The sequence below is a fragment of the Arachis hypogaea genome, chromosome 20 (genome assembly GCF_003086295.3).
Source record: "Arachis hypogaea cultivar Tifrunner chromosome 20, arahy.Tifrunner.gnm2.J5K5, whole genome shotgun sequence".
In the NCBI taxonomy this organism is placed as follows: domain Eukaryota; kingdom Viridiplantae; phylum Streptophyta; class Magnoliopsida; order Fabales; family Fabaceae; genus Arachis; species Arachis hypogaea.
Genome location: NC_092055.1, coordinates 108,292,175 through 108,313,386, shown reverse-complemented (window position 1 = coordinate 108,313,386; position 21,212 = coordinate 108,292,175). Strand labels below are relative to the sequence as shown.

Genomic DNA, 21,212 nt, shown 5'->3' with positions numbered 1-21,212 from the left:
ATATATATATATATATATATATATATATATATATATATATATATATATAAGTGTCCCAAATACACAAAATACAAAATAGGATTCTATCTCTCCCTCAACCTCTATGAAGAACAAAATAACAAGTTTCTTAGAGAGCAAGCTAAATTCATAGGTATTTATATATACAAACAGAAAATCCAAAATAACGCAGGGACTACTCCGCTACGAAGATCCAGACACCTAGCGAGGAGCCTCTTGACCTGCATCTGAAAACAACAATACAGTATGGGATGAGAACCGGAGATTCTCAGTATGGTAAAGGTGCCACGCATATAATTTATAAGGTCCTGGAAATGCCAGAGGCAATTCTAGAACGCCGACTCTTAAATTATAAAGCTTAAATTACTAAACAGAAATCATAAAAAGGGTGGTCTTCTAGGGAATTCTAAACCTAGCTTAAACTTCAACCTTAACTCTAAACCTGTCCACCTTTCCTCCGTACCTCCATCTCCGATGATTCGCATAGACAAAACAAACAGACAAGGCAAGAACAGGTAGAAAACAAGTAGTTCAAGTAACAATTACAACAATTAGCAGAATATAATCAATTGGGCATTTCCAATTAAGCATAGCAAACAAACAAACAAAATGCATATGATGAATGTCTATCCTACTGGCCGTGAGCTCATGTGTCGGTTACTTTGCCAGAACCCGACACATCTGATAGCTAACCCAGACATTGTCTCTAGGTTGCGCATCTCCTGGAGGATGATAAACGAAGGAGAGTGCCTTTCCACCTTCCCCTGAAGGTTTCACGAAGGAGAGTGCCTTTCCACCTTGCAACCAGAGAAGAATGTGGGGGAAACAATACGCAGGAGAGTGCCTTTCCACCTTTCCCACATCCACATCACAACAAGAGAGGGAACTTCCGTCCTCAACTTGCCATCCGAACACATTTTCAAATTAATACGCAAGCGGGATCACACCCAGACCTTGCCATCTTGACCATTTCGGCCACATACACATCTCGACCATTCTGGCCACATACAGTCATCCCAAATCTCATCATTTATCAATATCATTTCCTTACATTCATTCTTTATAGTCATAGCTTAGCCTGATCTCATACATATATCTCATATCACTATAATTTGTACCTAATTCTTCATTTAAGATTATTACTTCACTCTCAAGTTATCACCCTTTTCCTAGCTTCAACTAATTACTAAGCTTACTAATAAGATCTAGGGTTAACAGGGCAAAAACAGAGGTTTAGAGGTTCGAAACCATGTTTGGATCATAAAAACACAGGTGCTGAAAAACAGAGTGTGTGCGTGCGCACAACTTGTGAAAAATAGAACGTGTGCGTGCGCACGACACTACAAGAAAATAAGCTTTCTGTCACGCTTTAAAAGCGTACCGAAAAGTGCAAAAAAGCGTGCTGATAGCTTTTTACCACGCTTTTTGAGCTATCGGCACGCTTTTGAAAGGGTCACATCCGCCAGCGTGCCGGTTAGGGATGTCAATGGGGCAGGGCGGGGGCGGGGGATGCCTCCCTGCTCCCCATCCCCGCCCTTGGATTTGCTCCCCATCCCCGCCCCATTCCCCGCCGTGGGGGAATATTGCTCCCCATCCCCATTCCCCACGGGGCCCCATTCCCCACAGGGACCTCATTCTCCATCTACATAATAGTTCTAACTAATTATTAATTTCCATATGAATAGAGCTGCAAGTATCTATCTTATACAAAAACGGTAAGATTTTATACAAAAAATCTAAATGATACGATGGTGACTTCTCTCGAAATAACGTAATAGGGGGACGCAACGACGAGTCAAAGGAAAAAGCAGTGGACGAGGTAAGAGACGTGGCAACAGAGAGGAGAATGGACACGATGGCAGAGTTATGAAAAAGAACGCCGCAAATAGAAATTACGACGCGGTAAGGGTGATGGCACGGTGAGGTGTGACGATTCAGTGAGAAGGGTGACGAGGGGGTGGCTGCAGAGAGGTTAGATGGAGTATGGACAGCCTTAGGAATCTTTGAATTGAAGAAGGGTTATGCAAATAAAAATTAGGAGTTTTGGGTTTCTATATATGTGTGTGTGAGAAATGACTAAAAAACATATATGAGAAATAAACTATTAAGGATAATTTAAGGAATTCATAAATTTCGGGGAATAGTGGGGACGGGGCGGGGATCCCCGCTCGGGTCCCCGCGCCAGCTTCGGGGGAATTTTGTCCCCCATCCCCATCCCCGCGGAGAAAATTCCCCACAATCGGATCCCCATTTGGGGCAGTCCCCGCAGGGATCCCCGCGTCTCGGGGAATTTTGCCATCCCTAGTGCCGGTTGCTCTATCGCCACGCTTTTGTGGATCTATCGGCACGCTTTTTTTGTTGGCACGCTTTCATTTCTTGCCACGCTTAAAAGCGTGGCCATAGGTCTTAACCTATAGGTACGCTTTTTAAGCGTAGCGAAAAGTGCACATATCGCCACGCTTTTAAAACGTCCCAGAACGTATGCTTTGGGTACTCTTTAAAAGCGTGCCAATAGGAGAAGATATGGCTACACTTTTTAAAGTGTGGCGATAGCCAATGATACGGCCACGCTTTAAAAGCATGGCAATAGCCTTATAAAATTAAAAAAAAATCTTTTTCTTATTTTTACCTTCACCGCTGCAAAATATAAATTTTCAATCCTTTTTTATTACCAAACCTACAAATATAGTATGCAATTTTTAGTACAAGATAAATCAAACAATAATTAGTGACATAATTTTTGCAATAATTGTTTTATACATTAAAAAACAAATACTTAAATACAAAATAAATCTCGAGTTCTAATTCCAAAACTAAAAACTAAAAAAAAAAACAGAAACAATACAACTTAAATTCTATTTCCGTTGCTGTTCCTCCTTCCTCTAGCCCTTTTAAACTTCTTTCCCTTAGATCATACATAATTGTTTCTGGAACATTTGTGAACTTTTTTACCTACAAAAGACAATTCCTTGAGCTAAACGTTAGTGGTACTACACTGAATTGCAAATTGTAATGTAATATTCTAGAGCAACAGTCACAAGAATGGTAAAACCAGGAATAGTTTAGTACGACCTATGGTGTGTTTGGAGAACACATTGGAAGAGAAGAAGTTTAGATTTCTTAAAAGCTTCAATTTTTTGTTTGACAAATTTTTTATTGATAAACGCAGAAGTGATTTTGCATTCAAAATCACGTTTACAAGAAGCAACAATTTTGAGCTTCTGCGTTTCACCAATGGACTTTTAGCTATCAACATTCAATCTTTATTTACATTTTACCAACTTTATCCTTGATGCATGTTATTGTATTATTTATGAAATTCTTATTATTTCTGTTTATATGAACTCTCTTTTTCTATTATTTATTATTTTTATTTTCTGTTAATTATTTGTTTGACATTATATATTTTTATAATTGTGATTTTTTTGTATTATTTTTTTATTATCTTTTTATAATATAATTTATTGATCCTATTAGGTAAAGTAAATTAAACAAAAAAAATAATCGTAAATAATAATAATAAAAAAAATTATAACATACTAAAAAAGAGTACTAAGAGTACTAAAAATATACTATATAAAAATATATCATCAAAAATTTTTTGATTTATTTCAATCACTACCAAAGTAAATATTTATTTTTTTATTATTCTTAGTGCTCTCTAAAATTTATATTTTGTTAGTTTTAATTAAAAATATATTTTACCAATTTTTATATGTTATTTTTATTTTAGTATATAAATATTAATTTTATTATAAAATTAATTAATAAGATCTATTTAAATATTTAAATTAAAATGATAAGATAATATATAAAAATTATTTAAGTTGATGTCTATTTTAGTAATTTTTTATCTAAAAGTAATTTTGAGTAGTGTAATCCAAACAACATTTATTTTACTATAATTCATTTTGATATAAAGATTGCCAAACATAAATCACTTTAACACAAACTTATTTTTCATCAAAATCAAGTTTGCAAAATCAATTTTATGCAAACTCGCGTTTGTCAACTGTAATCTAAACACACACCTACTTGTGTAGTATTAAGTAAAAAGTACGACCTACTTGCAGGATAAGAAGAGCATAAAAAAAGCCATAGGAATTACGTTGAAAAGGACACGCCAAGCAAATCCACTTATTCACATATTTGACAAAATCTTGCCAAAACAATGTCCAAACTCACTGGTAAGTATTTTCAAACTACATGGGATAACTTTCTTCTCTAACTCTATGCAATATATCATAGAAATAGCATGAGTTTTGTAAGCGCATATCGCGGTGAAGAGACAAGAAACACAGGATCATGATTCCTCCCATAGAATGGGAAATCAAGTTAACTTTCCTTCCACCAGAGGCTTTGTAAGCAGTTTTCAACTTAACTTTAAGGCCATCCATCAGCTTGTCAATTCTGCCAACAACAAAATAAGGCACATAGTTATGTTGAAGGGGATTAGTTTCCTTCCTTGATAGTTGAAAGGTGGAATACCCTTAGGAAACCACTAAACAAATAAATAAATCACTGATTAAACTTGATATTATGCTGAAGGGGCCGAGCAATTTACCTATTGCTTTGCTTGAAGTCATAACCATAACCAAGCAATGTGGTTCCTTTCTTGTAGCCACACCCAACAAACATGTCAATCATATCATGGAAATGATACACCTCAGTCAAATGTATACATTTCATAAACTACAACAATATTTCACATAACAGCAGAAAATCAAATCAAATCAGTTAATTAAAATTTCCAAAAATAACAAAAACTTTATATACGTGGATCGGGGATAATAAAAATTTTTTCTCTTTTCTCTGGATCGGAACCATGCATGACAACAACGCAGTAACCACTAACCAGATATAATAGGGTTTTGAACCCTAGAAAAATAATATTATTTGGGATTTTATCATTTATCAATGAAAATCCAATAGTTGTGGGCAATGCAAATGCCTAACGCGACCCAAATGTCTGACATGTTATTTATGAAGCCTAGGAAGGAAGTATTTTGCTCCTTCTCTTTAACCGCATCCATGCCTCATGGAATTCAAAACTTGAGCTCGTTCGTCATATTTAGAGCCTTTAGGATGAAGATATAAGTGAAGGTATCTTCTTGGAGCTTCTCAAATCTACATCACACACACATGAAAAGCATAAATCAAAATAGAATCTTTATATATTTACACTCCTAGACAAGAATTTGGTGAGGGGAATAAATCCCAGCTTCCGAAACTACAACCAGAACAATGCGGGCATTGAAGCTAAATCAAATAAAATCCCAAACCATAAAGAATAAATAAATGTAAAACAAAATAAGTGGAACAAATAAATAAAAAAACTAAGAAATAGCAGTAAGGTTAGAGCTTACCTCCCCGACTTTGAAAAATGGCCAACACCAAGTTCGCATTTAAAAAGCAATATGTTATCATCAGTCTTCATATCCCTCATCTTTGCCACGAACTTCGAAGGTTCAGAATACATAACCCATGGGTCTACAACATGTACAAGCACAAAATAAAGTCATATGGAACAACAGAGTATAGTTTTCCAGCCAAATCATAAGCAATAGCAAACTCACAAGAATTATTTAGCTTTACTTATAAGAACATGAACAGATCCCGTTCAAGAATTGGATATGCTTACCATTTAATCCAGCAGTGACAAGAATATGTGGATAATTCTGTGCCTTCACCTGCGTAAAATGGGTAGGATGAAAATCATGAGCAAAGAATTATAAATAATTTCTAGAAGTCTCTTCATGTAGGATACAAAAATAAAATATTGATAGCTAATGAAGGCTACTGTCCATCTGAGTCTAACACAGTCATAAGATTCTTACATCATCAACGGGGGAATATGACTTCATGTAGAAGTAAAATTCTTCCTTCCTAGGGTCACCCCATTCCTACAGTAAAACATAACAGAATAATCAGCTTTACCAAAATGAGAAATGAGAGTAGATTATATCATATGATATTCTGGTAATATACTTTCAGCAGAAAAGATATTGCGTGGACATGCTTAAATAATGAAAATCAAGAATTTGGATAGCATTTACAAAGTAAAGACCCATATAATAAAAATCAAGAATTTGGGACATTATCAATGTTATGCATAAGTCATATTCGGAACACTATTTCTGAGACAAACAAAATGAAGATCTTTTACATCCGAGTTGCCTGTCCCATCCCTTGCCACTTCGTTTTTCCGCTACTAAACCTATTCTTAATAGGCATTTAAAAGAGGCTAACAAGATCTATCTGATGAAGAAAGATGTCACATATAAAGATTATCAAATTCAGCTACTACAGTTTTGATGGTGAAGAAGGTAATAAACCTGAAATTCTCAGCGGTCCAAAATAGAGGAACAGAGAAACAGAGAATCAGAGGGAAGAAAGACTTACCAGTGTTTATGAGGGTTTGCGAGAGAGATAGACCGCTGCACTGAGGGAGTAAGAGGGCCAACGAGGGTTGCGTTGATGGTGCGACAGACAGAAGGTCAACAAGGGTTGCGTTGATGGGCGAGGGTTGAGAAACAGCAATAGGGTTCGACGGTCAGGTGCGAGGGTTAGACGAATGGCATGGGTGCGACAGTCATTGGCTTAGACAGATGAGGATGAAGGTGATGAACAGTCATGGGTGCGATGAAGATGAAGGCGATGAACGATGAACGGTCATGGAGATGTTGTTTGAGGATGATGACGGCGCGGGTAACTTAGCTTTTAGGTTTTTTTTTTTGTGACTGGGTCACTTTTGATTGAGGGTAAACTAATGTGATGTTGTTTGAGGGTAAACTAACGAAAAAAAAGCTAAGTGTGGAAAAAAATTCGGTGGAAAACTAAATTTTGGGGGAAAAAATTCTATCGGTACGTTTTTTTGTAGGGTGCCAAAATAAACAGAATATGGGCACGCTTTAAAAAAGTGACCATTGAAACACAAATTAGCCACGCTTTTTAAGTGTGCCGGTTTTCCTCTATGGCCACGCTTGTTAAGCGTGACAAAAAAAGGGTGGCCAAACTTTTAATCAGTGGCCACCCTCGTAAAAGCGTGCCGATTTTCTTAAGCGTGGCAAAAAAAAGCGTGGCTAAATCACAAATCAGTGGCCACCCTCGCAAAAGTGTGGCCATAGACCACTTTTGGGCACGCTTAAAAAGTGTGGCAAGAAATAAGTATGCCAATAGACCTTTTTTCTTGTAGTGCGAGTGCGTGCGTGCGCAAACCAACCAGGAATTACTTGGTGTGCATGCGCCTCACCTATGCGAGCGCCACCAGCAGAAAGCATATCCTGGTGCGTGCGTGCGCACAAGGGCGTGCGTACGCACACTTTCTGAAAAACATCAGGTGTGCGTGCGCATAAAGGCGTGCGTACGAGTTTCTGCTACTGCTGGGTGAGTGCGCATAGCAGTATGCGTGGGCACACACCAGAAATCCTGATTCTACTGCATCTTTAAAAATTTCAGTTTTTAGCACTAGATTTCCGGCGTCCATAACTTTCTCTACAGAATTCGGTTTTCCGCAAACCTTATATCATTCTCAATCTTATAAAACCTTCTTTAATTTGAAATAAATCTCATTTTCATCCAAAATTTGAGGAGCAAGTTATGGACTACCAAAGTTCATCAAAAATCAATTCTTACCAAAATATGCCAAACCTCCATTTTTACCAAAATCTCATTTTCAACCAAACATTTCACAACCAAGGCATACCAATACTCAACCCTACACCTTCCATACATTTTACAACACACCACACCTAACCTTCTCAATCATTCAATAACTCCTTACATATTCACAATTCCAAATTCAACACAATAACAACTATACTCATGTTTACATATAGCTCCCTTGTCACACATATCAACATGTACATTTAACCCTTTTATCCAATAATTACCCACAATAAGTGCTTCACACCACTCTCATGAATGGCTCAACTCTTACATCAAGAATTTGCTAATTAATATCAAATATGCTAAGACAATCTCCATCAAACTCAATTAAATTCATCATCACTACCAACACCACACTTGCAATATAACCATCAATCACCACACATTCTCAATATCATTTAATAAATCCATCAAGGTTGCTAAACATCAACATACATGCACATTTCAACTTATCCTATAGTTCTCTAGCCTAAGTTTTCACAGGGCATTACATATTAAATACGCGAAACCTAAACCATACCTTGACCGATTTCCGCGTATTGTCCAAGGCGAAACACCAACCAACACAGCCCCTCAAGCCCCCAAAATCATCAAAGCTCAAGTACCCAACCTCCATAAAGTTCCAATGCTCATAATTCAAGCTCCAACATATACACTTATACACCTAATTTCACATATATAACCATACATACTCAAAATTCACATTTAACATACTAGAACCAAAATTGGCTAGGGTTGATGAACCTAACCTTGTATGTGCCTCAATCAAACCAAACCCACTAATTTCTCAAGTCAATTTGATCCTATAACATCAATTTAACTAAAATCTTAACACACCAAAATCTTAACATTTCAGAATTGAAGAAGAGAGAATAGAATCTGAGATTATGATTTTCTCACCTTGAAAGGTACCGGACTTTGTAGAGCTCGTTCCTGCGGACGCGTGGCTGCAAACGATGCGGCGATCGGAGCTCCGGATCAAAAGTTGTGGTGAATTGAAATTTGGAGCAAGGGTTTGAGCTCTCTTCCTTTGTTCTTTCCTCAGCAGCGTGTTTCTCATGCAATTGGGAAGGAATGAGCTGAGCTCATGGTGTTAGTGAAGTGTGGGTTGGGCTTGGGCCCATGTTTGGACCCGGTTCGACCGGTTTAGCCCGTCTAGTCCAATCTTGGGCTAAATTCTTTGAAATTAGTGTCAAAATTCTCGTTTTAAAGAGTTCTATCATATTTTAATATTAGATTTTCATTTTTAATTTTTCTTATTAAAATTTAATTTTTCTGTTAATTATTTGCTAATTTTGCGGGATTTATAGGATGGATACTTTCAACTCGATTCCTATAAAAATTAATAATTAGTCAGAATTATCAGAGAGATGGAGAAGAGAGTTCCCGCAGAAATGGAACCCTACAGAAAAATGAGGATGGGGAGTAATAATTCCCATGACAAAGAATGAAAATAGAGATAGAGAGCAAATTTAGGGACGGAGATGGAGAGTAAGAAGGCATCTCCCACTTTCGTCCTACCCGTTGACATTCCTAGCCACACCATAAAAAGAAAACAAACAAAACAAAAGAGAGAAAAAAACATCTTAGAGTTATATTTTATATTGAGATGTATATATAATAATCTTGTAAATTTTAACTAGAGTAATATTTGGGAATTATTTTTCTCAGCTAACAGTAATTAATTTTTTAATTATTTTATTTATTTTAAATTTTAAAGTTCGCTAACGTTTGCTTATAAAGTCGAGTTTATATTTCTTTTAATAATTAGGTGAATGACACTATTAATTTCATCAGAATTTTATTTTTCAAATTATAAAAGTGCTGTCAATTTTAATTTTAACGTGATATCTAGTCAACTTTTCAAAAATTAAAGAGGTAGGTACTTTCTATATGATATAGTCAATTGTTTTTGAAAAAAATTTATTTATATCATCCTAATTAATATTAATTATCTTTTTAAATTTAACTAATTAGACCAAATTACTAAATTATAATAAACTCATTTTGCAAATTATAATAGTTTTTAAAGAGATTTTTTTTCAAATTTTCGATCTACCTAATTTTTTTAGTATATGATCCAACCAAAATAAAATAAAATAAAAAGCTAAAAATAAAATTTAAAACAAAACTATAACAATGCAATTTTTAGCATGTTATGACCAATGTCAATCGTTGAGTGTTACTAATTTGTCAACTTACAAATTCTAGACTCTTTATTTATTATATACGAATATGAATATGAACTTGTTGCACGATTATAAATGTGAACGCTATCCAATGTGTTTTTTTTGTTTAAGTTCATAATGTACATCAAACGAAATAAAAATAGTAGTTAATCATTTAATAGCAGTAAATAAGAGGGTAAAAGCAAATATATCTCACATAGTGTCGCTAGGACTTCATATATACATCAAGAGAGTAAAAGTAACTCCAGTCATATAAACATAAGACGTATTAATCCAAGTTTAGACTCCTTTAATATATTACATTACATGTATGTAGTACATACTTTTATAGACATATGACACCCTAAATTTTTACCTATTCAAAAAGTTTCTAGTCTAGAACCTAGGTTAGTAAAGTCTTTTTCCTGAAAAAAAATTAACAGAGAGAGAAAAAACACTCTAAACTCCGTAACTCCATATATCATTGAGTGTCTTCAAAACATAAAGCGTACTTCAGGTCTGGGTTTTGTAGCGAAAAGGGAAGCACCATCTCTTCAACAAGCAGCACCATCAGCTTCGTCTGTAGGAGCAATGAAGGAAAAGGGGAGAGAATCTATGGTTTCGAACAAGGTACTAACGAAGGAAAACAACTCGTATATTAGTCTTAGGGAAAGTTTCTAGTGTTGGGACAGTCGTACGCACAATCATTTTGACCTTAGGCTTTATAGATTTACCCTTCTTTCATTCTTTACCATCTTAGCCCCCTTTTATAACATTTATTACTTTTTCTTGCGATTTTTTACAGTCTTTATTTAAGTTTAGCTCTATGGTTATTCTCATAATAGTTAGTCAGTAATAGTAGACAATCACAGATAAGTCACAATGCACAATAACAGATAATCAAGCGCAACATAGAATCACACATAATATGCTACAAACAATCATGATGCATGTCTATTATACACAGGCCATAAGCTCACATGTCAGTTTACTACCTACAATCTGATACTATTTGAGAGCAAGTCCCAGTTATAACTTCTCATTGTCAGTCCGTGTATATGTGTCAAGTGGTTAAGAATATCACTAGTCCATGACTACCAGCAATAATCGTCGCAAAACTTGACACTAAAATATACGCACAATGAAAAATAGTGTTTATTTAGTAGTCCACGGGCATCCCCACATTCAAACAAACAAACAAACATTTTGTGGGTGGGATAAAACTACAAATTTCCACATTCAAACAGCCTGTGCACTGAGCATGCAGGACGAAACCTTCGACCTTGCTAGGCGAACCTTTAATCATTCATTAGAATTGAGACATTTATTTATCTTTTTGCTATAAAACTTTTAAGAACATTCATTAGTAAGTATTTCTATTTTTCAGTCCGTCACATTCTGTCTCATTTATTCTCAGTCTTTCTCATTATATTTTTAGTCTATCTTTATTTATTCTTAGTCTGTCCCAATCTGTCTCATTCAACATGTTCTATTCTATCTTGTGCTGTTTCAGTCTATTTTATTTTATTTTAGTCTGTCTTATTTTATTTCTTTTGTTTAAAAACTTCCTTGTCACTTATTTTTTTAGGGTATTTTTCTTTACGTCCTCCTCTTTCTTACATTACTATTCCGTTTCCAACCTTTCGGTGAATGACTTTCATATCCCTTAGTTAAAAATTATGATTCTCCCCTCAATCTTTTATCAAAACAACATCTATTTCTTTTAATCTCTTAATTACTATTCTAACTTTAATCATTTTTGTAAAATTACACTTTTATTCTCTCTTATTTTTATAAAAAAATAACCTTTATGCCCTTAAAATTTTTAATTACCACATTATCTTCATCTGTTTTTTTTAAAATGACATTTAATTCTGCATGAGTCTAAAGTTATCATTTCACCCTCATCTTTTTCTATAATGACATTTTACTTTTATGGTATTAAATTTACCGTTTTATCCTTAGATTTTTTTGTTAAATAATTATTTTACCTTTTATTGTCCAAATTATCATTTTATCCATGAACTTTATAAAATTACTATTTTAATTTGTCCCTAAACTTTTATAAAATTATCATTTTATCCCTAAATTTTTTTCAAATAATCATTTTGTCCTTTAACTTTTATAAAATTATTATTATGTCCCTAATAATCCCAAATTACCATTTTACTCCTAATATTTTATTAAATAATCATTTTGTCCTTTATAACTCCAAATTATTATTTTATTCTCAATTTTTTACAAAATAACTATTTTATCCCCGTACGTTATTCTAATTATACTTTTGGCCGGATCTTTTATAAAATTATATTTTTTTCCTTCGTTAGCATTCTTAAAACTTTTAGACCTTTTCTTTTGATGTGTTTTATTCTTTTCTTTAATTTTTACTTTATTAATATATTCTTAAGAATTTCTCTTGTAACTTTTAAGATTAATCTTTCTTACATTCTCTCTTTCCATATTTAAGGTTAAATAATTCTCATTAACATAAGTATAAACATAATGCCTCATAAACATATACATTCAGCTATTTACTGTTTAAGCATGCACATTCACTTTAAGCATTCAAACATCATTAAGTATACATTCAAAATTCAAATTTATCAAGATTCATTCATATGCATCATTTAGACTTTTAGGCATTTATGAGGCCACTTTAAACTAACATAATCTTTATCTTAATTCCAAGCCTTTTAAACATATATTAAGAGTTCTCTAACACCGATTCTTTTCTATATTTCAGTCAAGAACAATTTTTAGAGCTTGAAAGCTATTATGGACGAATCGATTAAGAAAAAAGGAGAGGTTTTCTCACCCTTAAAATTTAAAACCTATAGCTATAAACTCCTTGAGACACCTAAAACATGATATTTTATACAAGAGAATCGAGAAAATGAAACATCTTCCATGAGTGCACCATGGCCGAACCTTAAAGAAGAGAAAAGGAGGAGATTTTATTGACAAAGTTTGAAGAAATTTATATGAGGATGAAGAGGAGAATGAGAGAAAGTCTTTAATTGGTTTAGAATTTTGAGTTGAGTCTTGGAGCTTCCATGAGTAGTCGATCTTGAAGCTTTTCTTTTATGGAGGTTTTTCTCTTTTTTATCTCTTGAATCTTTTGAAATTTTGAGAAGAAATGAAGAGGCATGAAAGAGAGATATACGAATTTATGATGGATAAATAATGTTAGACTTGGTCAAAAATAAAATTTGAAAATAATTACTAAATATAGTATTTATCTGATAATATATTTTTACTTTATCAGATCAAATAATTTATTTATTAGTATAAATGACACTAGTATTATAATATTTTAATTATCTCTTGCTCTAAAATATCTTTAGAGTATTTAGTACGTTTACACTAATAAGAAAATACCAGTAATAATTCTTACCTGTAGAATTTTAGACCCAGGTATGATTAAATAAAATATTATTAGTATATTATAATAATATTGACTAAATAATAGTAAAATATTATTGTTATTGTTCTTGCCTGTAGAATAGATCGGCTCCTTGTGATGGATATCTGCCGAGCTATCTCCTTAAGAGGCCGAGCTATTTACTCGCTGACTCCGAGCTTTTCCTTTGGACTTGTGAATACGTGGACGGTGAGAAAAAGAGAGGGGGGAGTGTACCTGCAAAGGCACTCCAATGCTTAAGTCAGTACAATGTGTAATTCGGATATGTCTGAAAAGATACTCTTACCTTGCTTTTATATGGTCGGTGCTTTTATCGGTTACGATTTTCCTTCAACGTCGGTTTTGGAGAGGATTGGAAACGTATATTGTTATAATGCCGTATTAATCAGCGGTTTTGATCCATAACGTCAGTTTGCCGAGTTATAATTCATAAAGGCCATGTTTGTAACGCAAATTGCCGAGTTATTGTCGTGTGATGCCGAGTTATATATGTGTAACGGCCATATCACAGCCCCCAAGCTTAGCCTGATAAAAACTTTTTAATGAAGCAGGTTGAGCTTTTTTAGTTATAACTCGGATAGATTGATTAGTTATGGAGTTGGAGCCTCCAATTCAACGTTCTTCATTAAAAAGAGGTTTAGTGGGGAAAGTGGAAAGTCGTGTCAGTGTATTAGTGAGGAGAGAGAAGGATGTTGTGTTTAGTAAATGCTTTTTACGTTTCCAAAGCAAATTGCACCGTTTGATTTGATTGAGTCTGGAGGGTTGAGTTTCATTTTGTGTAACCCTGACCCTTGGTCTTGCTTCTTTGGAAACAGTATGAATAAAAGAGGTATGCATGTTCTTTTTCCTTACTGATTTGTCATTTGTTTCTTCATCTCTTTGGTTTTCATTTTCTGGGTTTTTCTATGGGTTTTGAGAAGGATAAAAAGAAAGAGATTGATTGGTCCTATGATTGGGTTAGTGAAGATGTTAAGTCTTGTGCATCTTTGTTTTGTGATGAAGCGGCTGTGAAAGAGATTGATGCTAGTAAGGTTGTAAGGGTTAGGTCTGGGGTGCAGGTGGAGTTGTTGCCGTGTAGTGTGGAGGATAGGGTTTATCACAGGGGTCAGGGGTTTGAATATTTCTACATGTATAGCTGCGTTTTAGAGGAACTAAGGGTTAGATTACTTTTTACTATTTTTGAGTGCCAAATTCTGAGGCAACTGTATTGTGCTGCTTCTCAGCTGCATCTTAATGGAAATTCTTGAGGAGAAGCCTTCTGTAGATTTATTCTTTTCCTTGTTTCAAGCTAAAGGGGTTTGGAAGGGGGGTGGGTTAATCTGAATAGTACGCCTAGGTTTGGTATATTCAAGTTGTATAAATTTTCCTTTAAAGAATTCAAAGAGATGTATCAGAAAGTGAGAAGTGTGGAGAAATAATTTCTTTTTTATGTGGATGAGTTTCTAGCTGAGAGGTTTCCGTTGTGGTGGTGCTCAGAACTTCAAAATATTCTCGGACCCGAGGTGATAACTCCGAGAAATTTATGTATTATTGATTTCCTCGTGGAGCAGATTAATCGGAAAAATTTGATATCTATGTTTGAAATTTTAAAGTGGGAGGAAAATAGAGATTCTGTTATAGAGTATTTGGGTGAGTTTTATTGTGTTGTTTATTTTATTCTTGCTTGAAATGCAGCTGATTTTGTTTTGTTTTGAATTTTCAGGGGGTAAGTATCCGAGTGTTTTGGCTGCTTCATTAAGGTCCAAATTCAAAAATAAGAACCTGGAAAAAGAAGTATCCTCGTCCAATAAGGAGAAGGTTACTGTTGCTGCTGAGGTCAGTAAGCCTATATCTGGTCGGAGGAAAGTCCTTGTGAGGAAGAGAAAGGGTGATTTTGTTGATTTTTCCGAGGAATCTAGTCAAAAGGGGGACGACGTTTCGTTGGAGGAAATTCGTGCATTTCTGCTTAACCAGAAGAAACTTCATGAAGTTTCTGAGCATAGTGATGGGTTATCGGTTTGGGGTGGTGACTTTCCATACATGGCTGTGGCTGATGATGTTTGTCAATCGTCGGCCGATGTTTCACTGGCAAATGAGGTTGGGAAAATAGCCGTCGGGCAGTATATGCAGGTAAGTGTTTTGTATATTTAGCTTAGAATTGTATGCGACCTTTGTTTTGAATTGGGTTTTGTTGATCTTATAGGTAGTTGGATTTCGAATGGCAAGCTTAGGTCGTAGTCAAGAAGTGAAATATAAAAGGTTGGCGAGTCAGAGGGAAGAGGTTGAGTCTTTGAAGGAGCAATTAGTTCAAAGTAAAGGTACATTTGCTGAATTGTAAACTAAATTGAGTGAGGTAGAGAAACGACTGAAAGAAACAAAAGATAGCTATGCTAAGGATGTGGAGGACTTAAAGAAGAAGGAAGCTGATTTGGCGAGTGCTGAAAGTCGAGTAATTGAAGTTACTGCTCAGTTGAAGGACATAGAACAGAAGAAACAAAATGAGATATTGGATTCGTTTGTTGAAGGATTCATGATGGATAGATAATTATGGAATAAACATCTGTGAAATATTTGTTTGATTGATGAACCTTCATTTACAAAAGCGCAGGTAGGCTAGCCTCATTAAAACCTCTCCAAGCAAAATCTTTTGTTTGGAAAAAATCTTGGTAGTAGAAAAAAGAGTACTAGCCTGGCCCTGACTTTTAACTATAGAATTTCTTTAGAGAAGAAATGTTACAGGTATTAGGTAAACTAGCACCATCTATAGATTCTAGTTTATAAGCTCCTTTGCCGAGGACTTTGGCAATTTGGTAGGGCCCGTCCCAATTTGCAGCGAGCTTCCCGTGGTTTGGTGGCTTCCCAGCAGTTTCTGTATTTCGAAAAACTAAATCTCCTTGTTCAAATGATCTACTTCTGACGAGCTTATTATGTCGCCGAGCTATCGCTTGCTGTGCCGCACGGAGTCGGATATTTGTCATGTCTTTGACATCTTCGATGATATCTAATTCGGATCGCCGAGCTTCTTCATGGTCTGGAATTTGTGTTCGGATTGATCCTTGTGAAATTTCTAAAGGGATCATTGCTTCAGATCCATAAACGAGTCTGAATGGGGTTTCCTTTGTGGATGATTGAGGTGTCGTGTTATACCCTCAGAGGACTTCTGGTATGAGCTCGGCCCAAAGGCCTTTGGCGTCATCTAACTTCTTCTTTAGAGCATGTAATATCACCCTATTTGCTGCTTCTGCAAGTCCGTTAGTTTGTGGATGTTCAACAGATGAGAAGTGATAATTTATTTTAAGGTTCTGCAAAAAAGATGTGAATTTCTGATCGACAAACTGGCGACCATTGTCAGTAATGATATGTCTAGGAAGAGCAAAATGACAAATAATGTTCTTCCAAATAAAAGATGTCATTTGTTGTGAAGTAATCTTAGCTAAAGGTTAGGCTTCCACCCACTTTGAGAAATAGTCGATTGCAACGACAAGGAATTTTACCTGGCCTGGTGCTGTTGGGAAGGGTCCGAGAATGTCGAGGCCCCAGTGGTTGAAGGGCCAACTGATGTCCGAGTGATGTAACTGCTCTGCCGGGATGTGTATCAGTGGTGCATGCTTTTGGCAGTTATTGCATGTCTTGACTTTATTTTTGGTATCTTCTTTTATGGATGGCCAGAAAAGTCCTGTGTAACACCCTAACTATCAAAATATCACGCTTCCAGCTGCGCCACTCTGATAGCTCGAGTATTACCACGACTTTTATAATATTTAAGACTAAAATATGAGCCTGTTTAAAACTTAAAACCGCATAACACTTCGATAACTCTTTTTCGTGAAAACCTAAACATACATGCACATACAATTCAGATATAACCTTAAGATATATATATATATATATATATATATATATATATATATATGTATATATACATAACACTAGTTTACAATTATATATATCATAATTTCCTATCCCTCTTACAAGCTTCATAAAGATAAAGGTGAGGAAAAAAATAATAGCTACGGTGATACAAAAAGACCGAATAAACAGAAAATAAACATAACTCTCCTGAAGCTTCGTCTTCCATATCCTGAAAAGGAATAACCTGTAGGGGAGTGAGAACGTCGTCCTCGCTTGTTCTCACTATAGGATTACAGAATTTGCTATAACAAGATACGTAAAGATAAGATCATTCTTAGAGTTCAGTGATCATTGCTCGTCTTATGAGTCTTTCCAAAAACCATAGGTTCACATTCGAAATCCAGAAAATTCCTTTTTGAAGACTTGCTAAATTTCTCAAATATTCTAAAACAAAACCTTTTTCCAAAAAAAAAAAATGTCTGAAAAGTTTTTCCTAGACCGCAATCATGAAAGCAGTTACCTACGTGGTATAAATGATCATCCCGTTCCAAGCATAGGTTCATTAAGTCTATGCTGAACCGATCAGATACTTTATACAGAACTAGGACTCAATATACCAATCACGGCCTCAAGCCCATCCAATCCAACACGGCCCCCGGCCCAAACAACTAGATCAACAACCAACTCTTCACAAACCAATCAATTCAAACACAATCACAATTAATGTGGTTCAAGCACAATCAAGAGCAATTACAACAAGTATAACAGTTAGCAGTTAACATAAGTATTCACATAGGCAAACCAAATACAATATGCACACCCAAACAATATCACATAGATGCAAATGATGAATGCCTGTCCTACTGGCTGTGATATCACATTGTCGGTTCAATTGCCAACCCGACACATTCCCATGGGAATGTTGCCTTTCGATCACGTATAAATGGGAACCCTTTGGGATAACGTGCCCGCCACACGGTCTAGAATGTCGGTGCCTGCACACTCCTGTGATCCGAAAGGATGTGAGCGGGATACTTTGCCTCCGACCTCACATCTACACGTAAGCAGGATTAACCACCGTCCTTACGCGGGCGCCACAACCTCGACAAGCGGGATTAACCACCGTCCTTGCCAGGCGCAAACGACTTATCAACAATCTCGTCAATTATCAAATCTCTCAGCATAAGCGGGACGAACCCGGCCCTTACGCCTACCAAACAATAACTCATCAATCTTGATGATATCTACAATCAATCAGGCTCAAAATCTTAATTCAAAATCATTCTTGGCCCATTTACTTTTAAGTAACAAACGTAGTCAATTCACAGCTAGCCAAGAATCACTTTTCAAAATGGAACCACTTTCCACATCTTTCCAATACTTCCAAAGATCTCAAAACCATGCCAAGTTCTAAATCTCTTTGAAGGACTCAAAATCATTCTTTTCTAAATCAAGATTTGGTCGTAAGATTCCTCAGCGGAGTCTCAAGACTTCAGGGGAGAATAACCTAACTCATTTCTTAAATTCCTTGAAAACCTCTGAAACTTTAACTTCTTGAGTTGAATAAATAGAATAGGGTTTAAACCCAAAACCAAATCGTGTTTCCAATTATTCCACACCAATTTCAAAACCAACCAAACTTAAGCCAAAACCAAATCATTTTTAAACCGAAAACCAATTTCAGTTTCATTCTTAAATCTGTTTCCAAGGGCTCGGGAAGTATTTCAATTTTAATAAATCAAGGTTCCAGAAAATACTTCAAGCTCTTCCTAAATGTCGTAAAGTGAAATAGATTAATTGAAAACCACGTTTATTTTAAACCCATTAAAACCCCCTCCAAAATCTGTTTACGTAAATCAATTTCCAAAACATAAAAATTTCATATTTAAATTGATTTTTAAGGCATAATTCCTTTCTTAATAATTACATCCAAGATATAGAGATTTTCCTACTAAGGAAAATTCAAACATAATTTACTTCTCAAATATTTAAGTCAAAGTATAATTCATTCTTTTTCAAAATAACAATTCCAATCAAAATCTCAGGTTTTCTAGAAATTTCGGCAGCATCTCCCCTAAAACTTGGACTTTGCCACCCTTTTCGGGTCCCAGCAAAACCAATCATCAATCCTTTCTGACAGGTTCAAGACTAAATCAGTTTCCAATAAAACAAAACTCAACTTTCAAATTATCAAAAATCATTCAAATCAACCAATCCAGAAATCTCCAATTTATCAAAATCAGACATTATTACAATCAAACAAGCACCCATATTCATTCAAGATAAAACCAGACAATTCATAAGACTCACATAACCACCAGAAATACATTTTCTACAGCATATCTATTTATAACAACTTCCACTTTAAAATGAATCAGTTTGTATAAAAAGCCCCTACCTCGATACGTTGAAATCACAACCCAAACTCGCTAACTGACTCCTTTCGTATTGACCCGAATCGACTGCAGTCAAAACCTCAGCTCCAACCCGCTTTCTCAGCGACCACAACCACTCTAATCGCCACATATAATAGCCGAGATTAACTCTCATAACAACGAATGCTACAACACCTCAACGTATAATGGAGCAGTAATTAGAGGGCTTTCAGATCGAGACGCTTACCGAACGAAGAAGGAACGGCTGAACCGAAACAGCGGCGGTCTCCGAACCGGCTTGGCGGCAGCCCCAGCAGCCACCTCAAGCAGTAGCAGCTACTGGATTCCAACAACAACAACGATAGTGGCGTTCCCGGCGGCAGCAATGGCGGCATGGAGCTCCGGTGACGCAGCAGTAGCGCGAGCATGACGACGGCAAGGCCAGTAGCTCTGCGGCGGTTCTCCCTCTTGCGTCCTCTGTTTATGACTCCAACGGCGGATCTGATGGCGGACCTGAAGGCAAGGCGAGCTCCCTCTCTTCTTCGCGAACGGTGACTGACAGCAGGGATGGTGGATGGCGGCGGTGCGAGCAGCGGGACGCGGCGACGACCTCCTTCCCGCGGTGGCTCCCTCACGAGTTCTCTCTCTCTCTCTCTCTGCCCGATCTCCCTCTCTCGTCGGTGTTGGGTGGCAACGACGGAACAGGTTCCACGGCAAGGACGGCGGCAACGCCAAGGATGTCGCGAAGACGATGACGGACGCGCGCCATTGGCGACTTCTTCTCCTCTCCTTCCTCGGCTTTTTCTCTCTCTTCCCTCCTGGTGGTGACATGACGGCGTGGGGACGGCGGAAGCTGAGCGTGGCGCAATGGTGGTGCGAGCTGGACGCGGCTGGGGTGGTGCGACTCTCTCCACCGGCTCCCTCCCTCTTCTCGGATCCCCCTCTCTTCTCTCCTCCTCCCTGCTTCCGTCTCCCCTTTCTTCTTTTCTTTTCTTCTTTCTTTCTGTTAACCGTGGGTGATGGGGCTAGGGTTTAGTTGGGGAGTGTGTGTGAGAGAGTGTTGTGTTGTGGTAGAATTAGGGTTTCAATTTGGGGGTTTTGGGTTTAATTAGAGTAAGGTAATTTTAATAAAATTTGAACATAGAGTATTAATTTGAAAAACCAATTTAATCTCTAAAATTACTTTAAAATATTATTTGTTGTATAAAAATACTAATTGATTCTCATTCAATTTCTCTAATTGAAAATGCATAGTAATATAATTAATTTTCTTTGTCCTTAAAACTTATAGTATTGAATTATGAAAATATAAAGTATTTAAATTAAGTCGTATATAAAACTCTTATTATTTAACAACTAATAAATTTATAATTTAAATATAGATAATAAATCCATAATTATAGAGTTTGGATAAAAATCCTTAATTTATTTCAAATCCAATTAATCAAAACAGCCTTAATTATTTTCAATAAAATAATTTCTAAAATTAAAACTATAAATAAATATATAATTTGAAATTAGTTTCAAAATAAGACTTTTCAAAAGTCTTGGGTCTTACATTCCACCCACCTTATAAAAATTTTCGTCCTCGAAAATTAAAAAAATGCATAAGATAATACATAGCCTTAGTGGTCTACTTTTTAAATACTTTTTTTTTTTTAGAAAAGTAAGAGATCTTAACACATATATATATAAGTTCAAATACCTGACATCCATAAGTTTGAAATATAA

At 35.8% G+C, this 21,212-nt stretch overlaps 1 protein-coding gene across 8 annotated transcripts; it reads right to left on the bottom strand.

The window, feature by feature from the left end:
* Positions 1 to 4,122: 4,122 nt before the first annotated feature.
* On the bottom strand, positions 4,123 to 8,749 carry LOC112783870 (uncharacterized). Of its 8 annotated transcripts, XR_011878300.1 has the most exons (8): positions 8,587 to 8,739; positions 8,436 to 8,489; positions 6,421 to 8,350; positions 5,856 to 5,921; positions 5,660 to 5,708; positions 5,385 to 5,508; positions 4,583 to 5,145; positions 4,123 to 4,428 (listed from the first exon to the last, which is right to left on the bottom strand). XR_011878300.1 is itself a non-coding variant. In XM_072229496.1 (7 exons), exons 2-5 carry the CDS (start codon positions 5,880 to 5,882, stop codon positions 5,064 to 5,066), a joined length of 282 nt encoding a protein of 93 aa, XP_072085597.1. In that variant the 5' UTR covers positions 5,883 to 5,921; positions 6,421 to 8,748; the 3' UTR covers positions 4,123 to 4,428; positions 4,583 to 4,710; positions 4,874 to 5,063. The 8 variants fall into 8 exon arrangements, 4 of the variants coding, with proteins under 4 accessions (XP_072085597.1, XP_072085598.1, XP_072085599.1 ...); XR_011878299.1 differs by having other exon boundaries at positions 8,436 to 8,739; XR_003816485.2 differs by having other exon boundaries at positions 6,421 to 8,489.
* Positions 8,750 to 21,212: the final 12,463 nt, after the last annotated feature.

Bases quoted from the DNA above. Each gene is read 5' to 3' on its own strand.
- LOC112783870 (XM_025826949.3), bottom strand. From the start codon at position 5,882: ATGAAGTCATATTCCCCCGTTGATGAT. The intron at 5,709-5,855 runs GTAAGAATCTTA...CATTTTACGCAG, and splicing joins CATATTCCCCCGTTGATGAT to GTGAAGGCACAGAATTATCC. The intron at 5,509-5,659 runs GTAAGCATATCC...TACATGTTGTAG, and splicing joins TGTCACTGCTGGATTAAATG to ACCCATGGGTTATGTATTCT.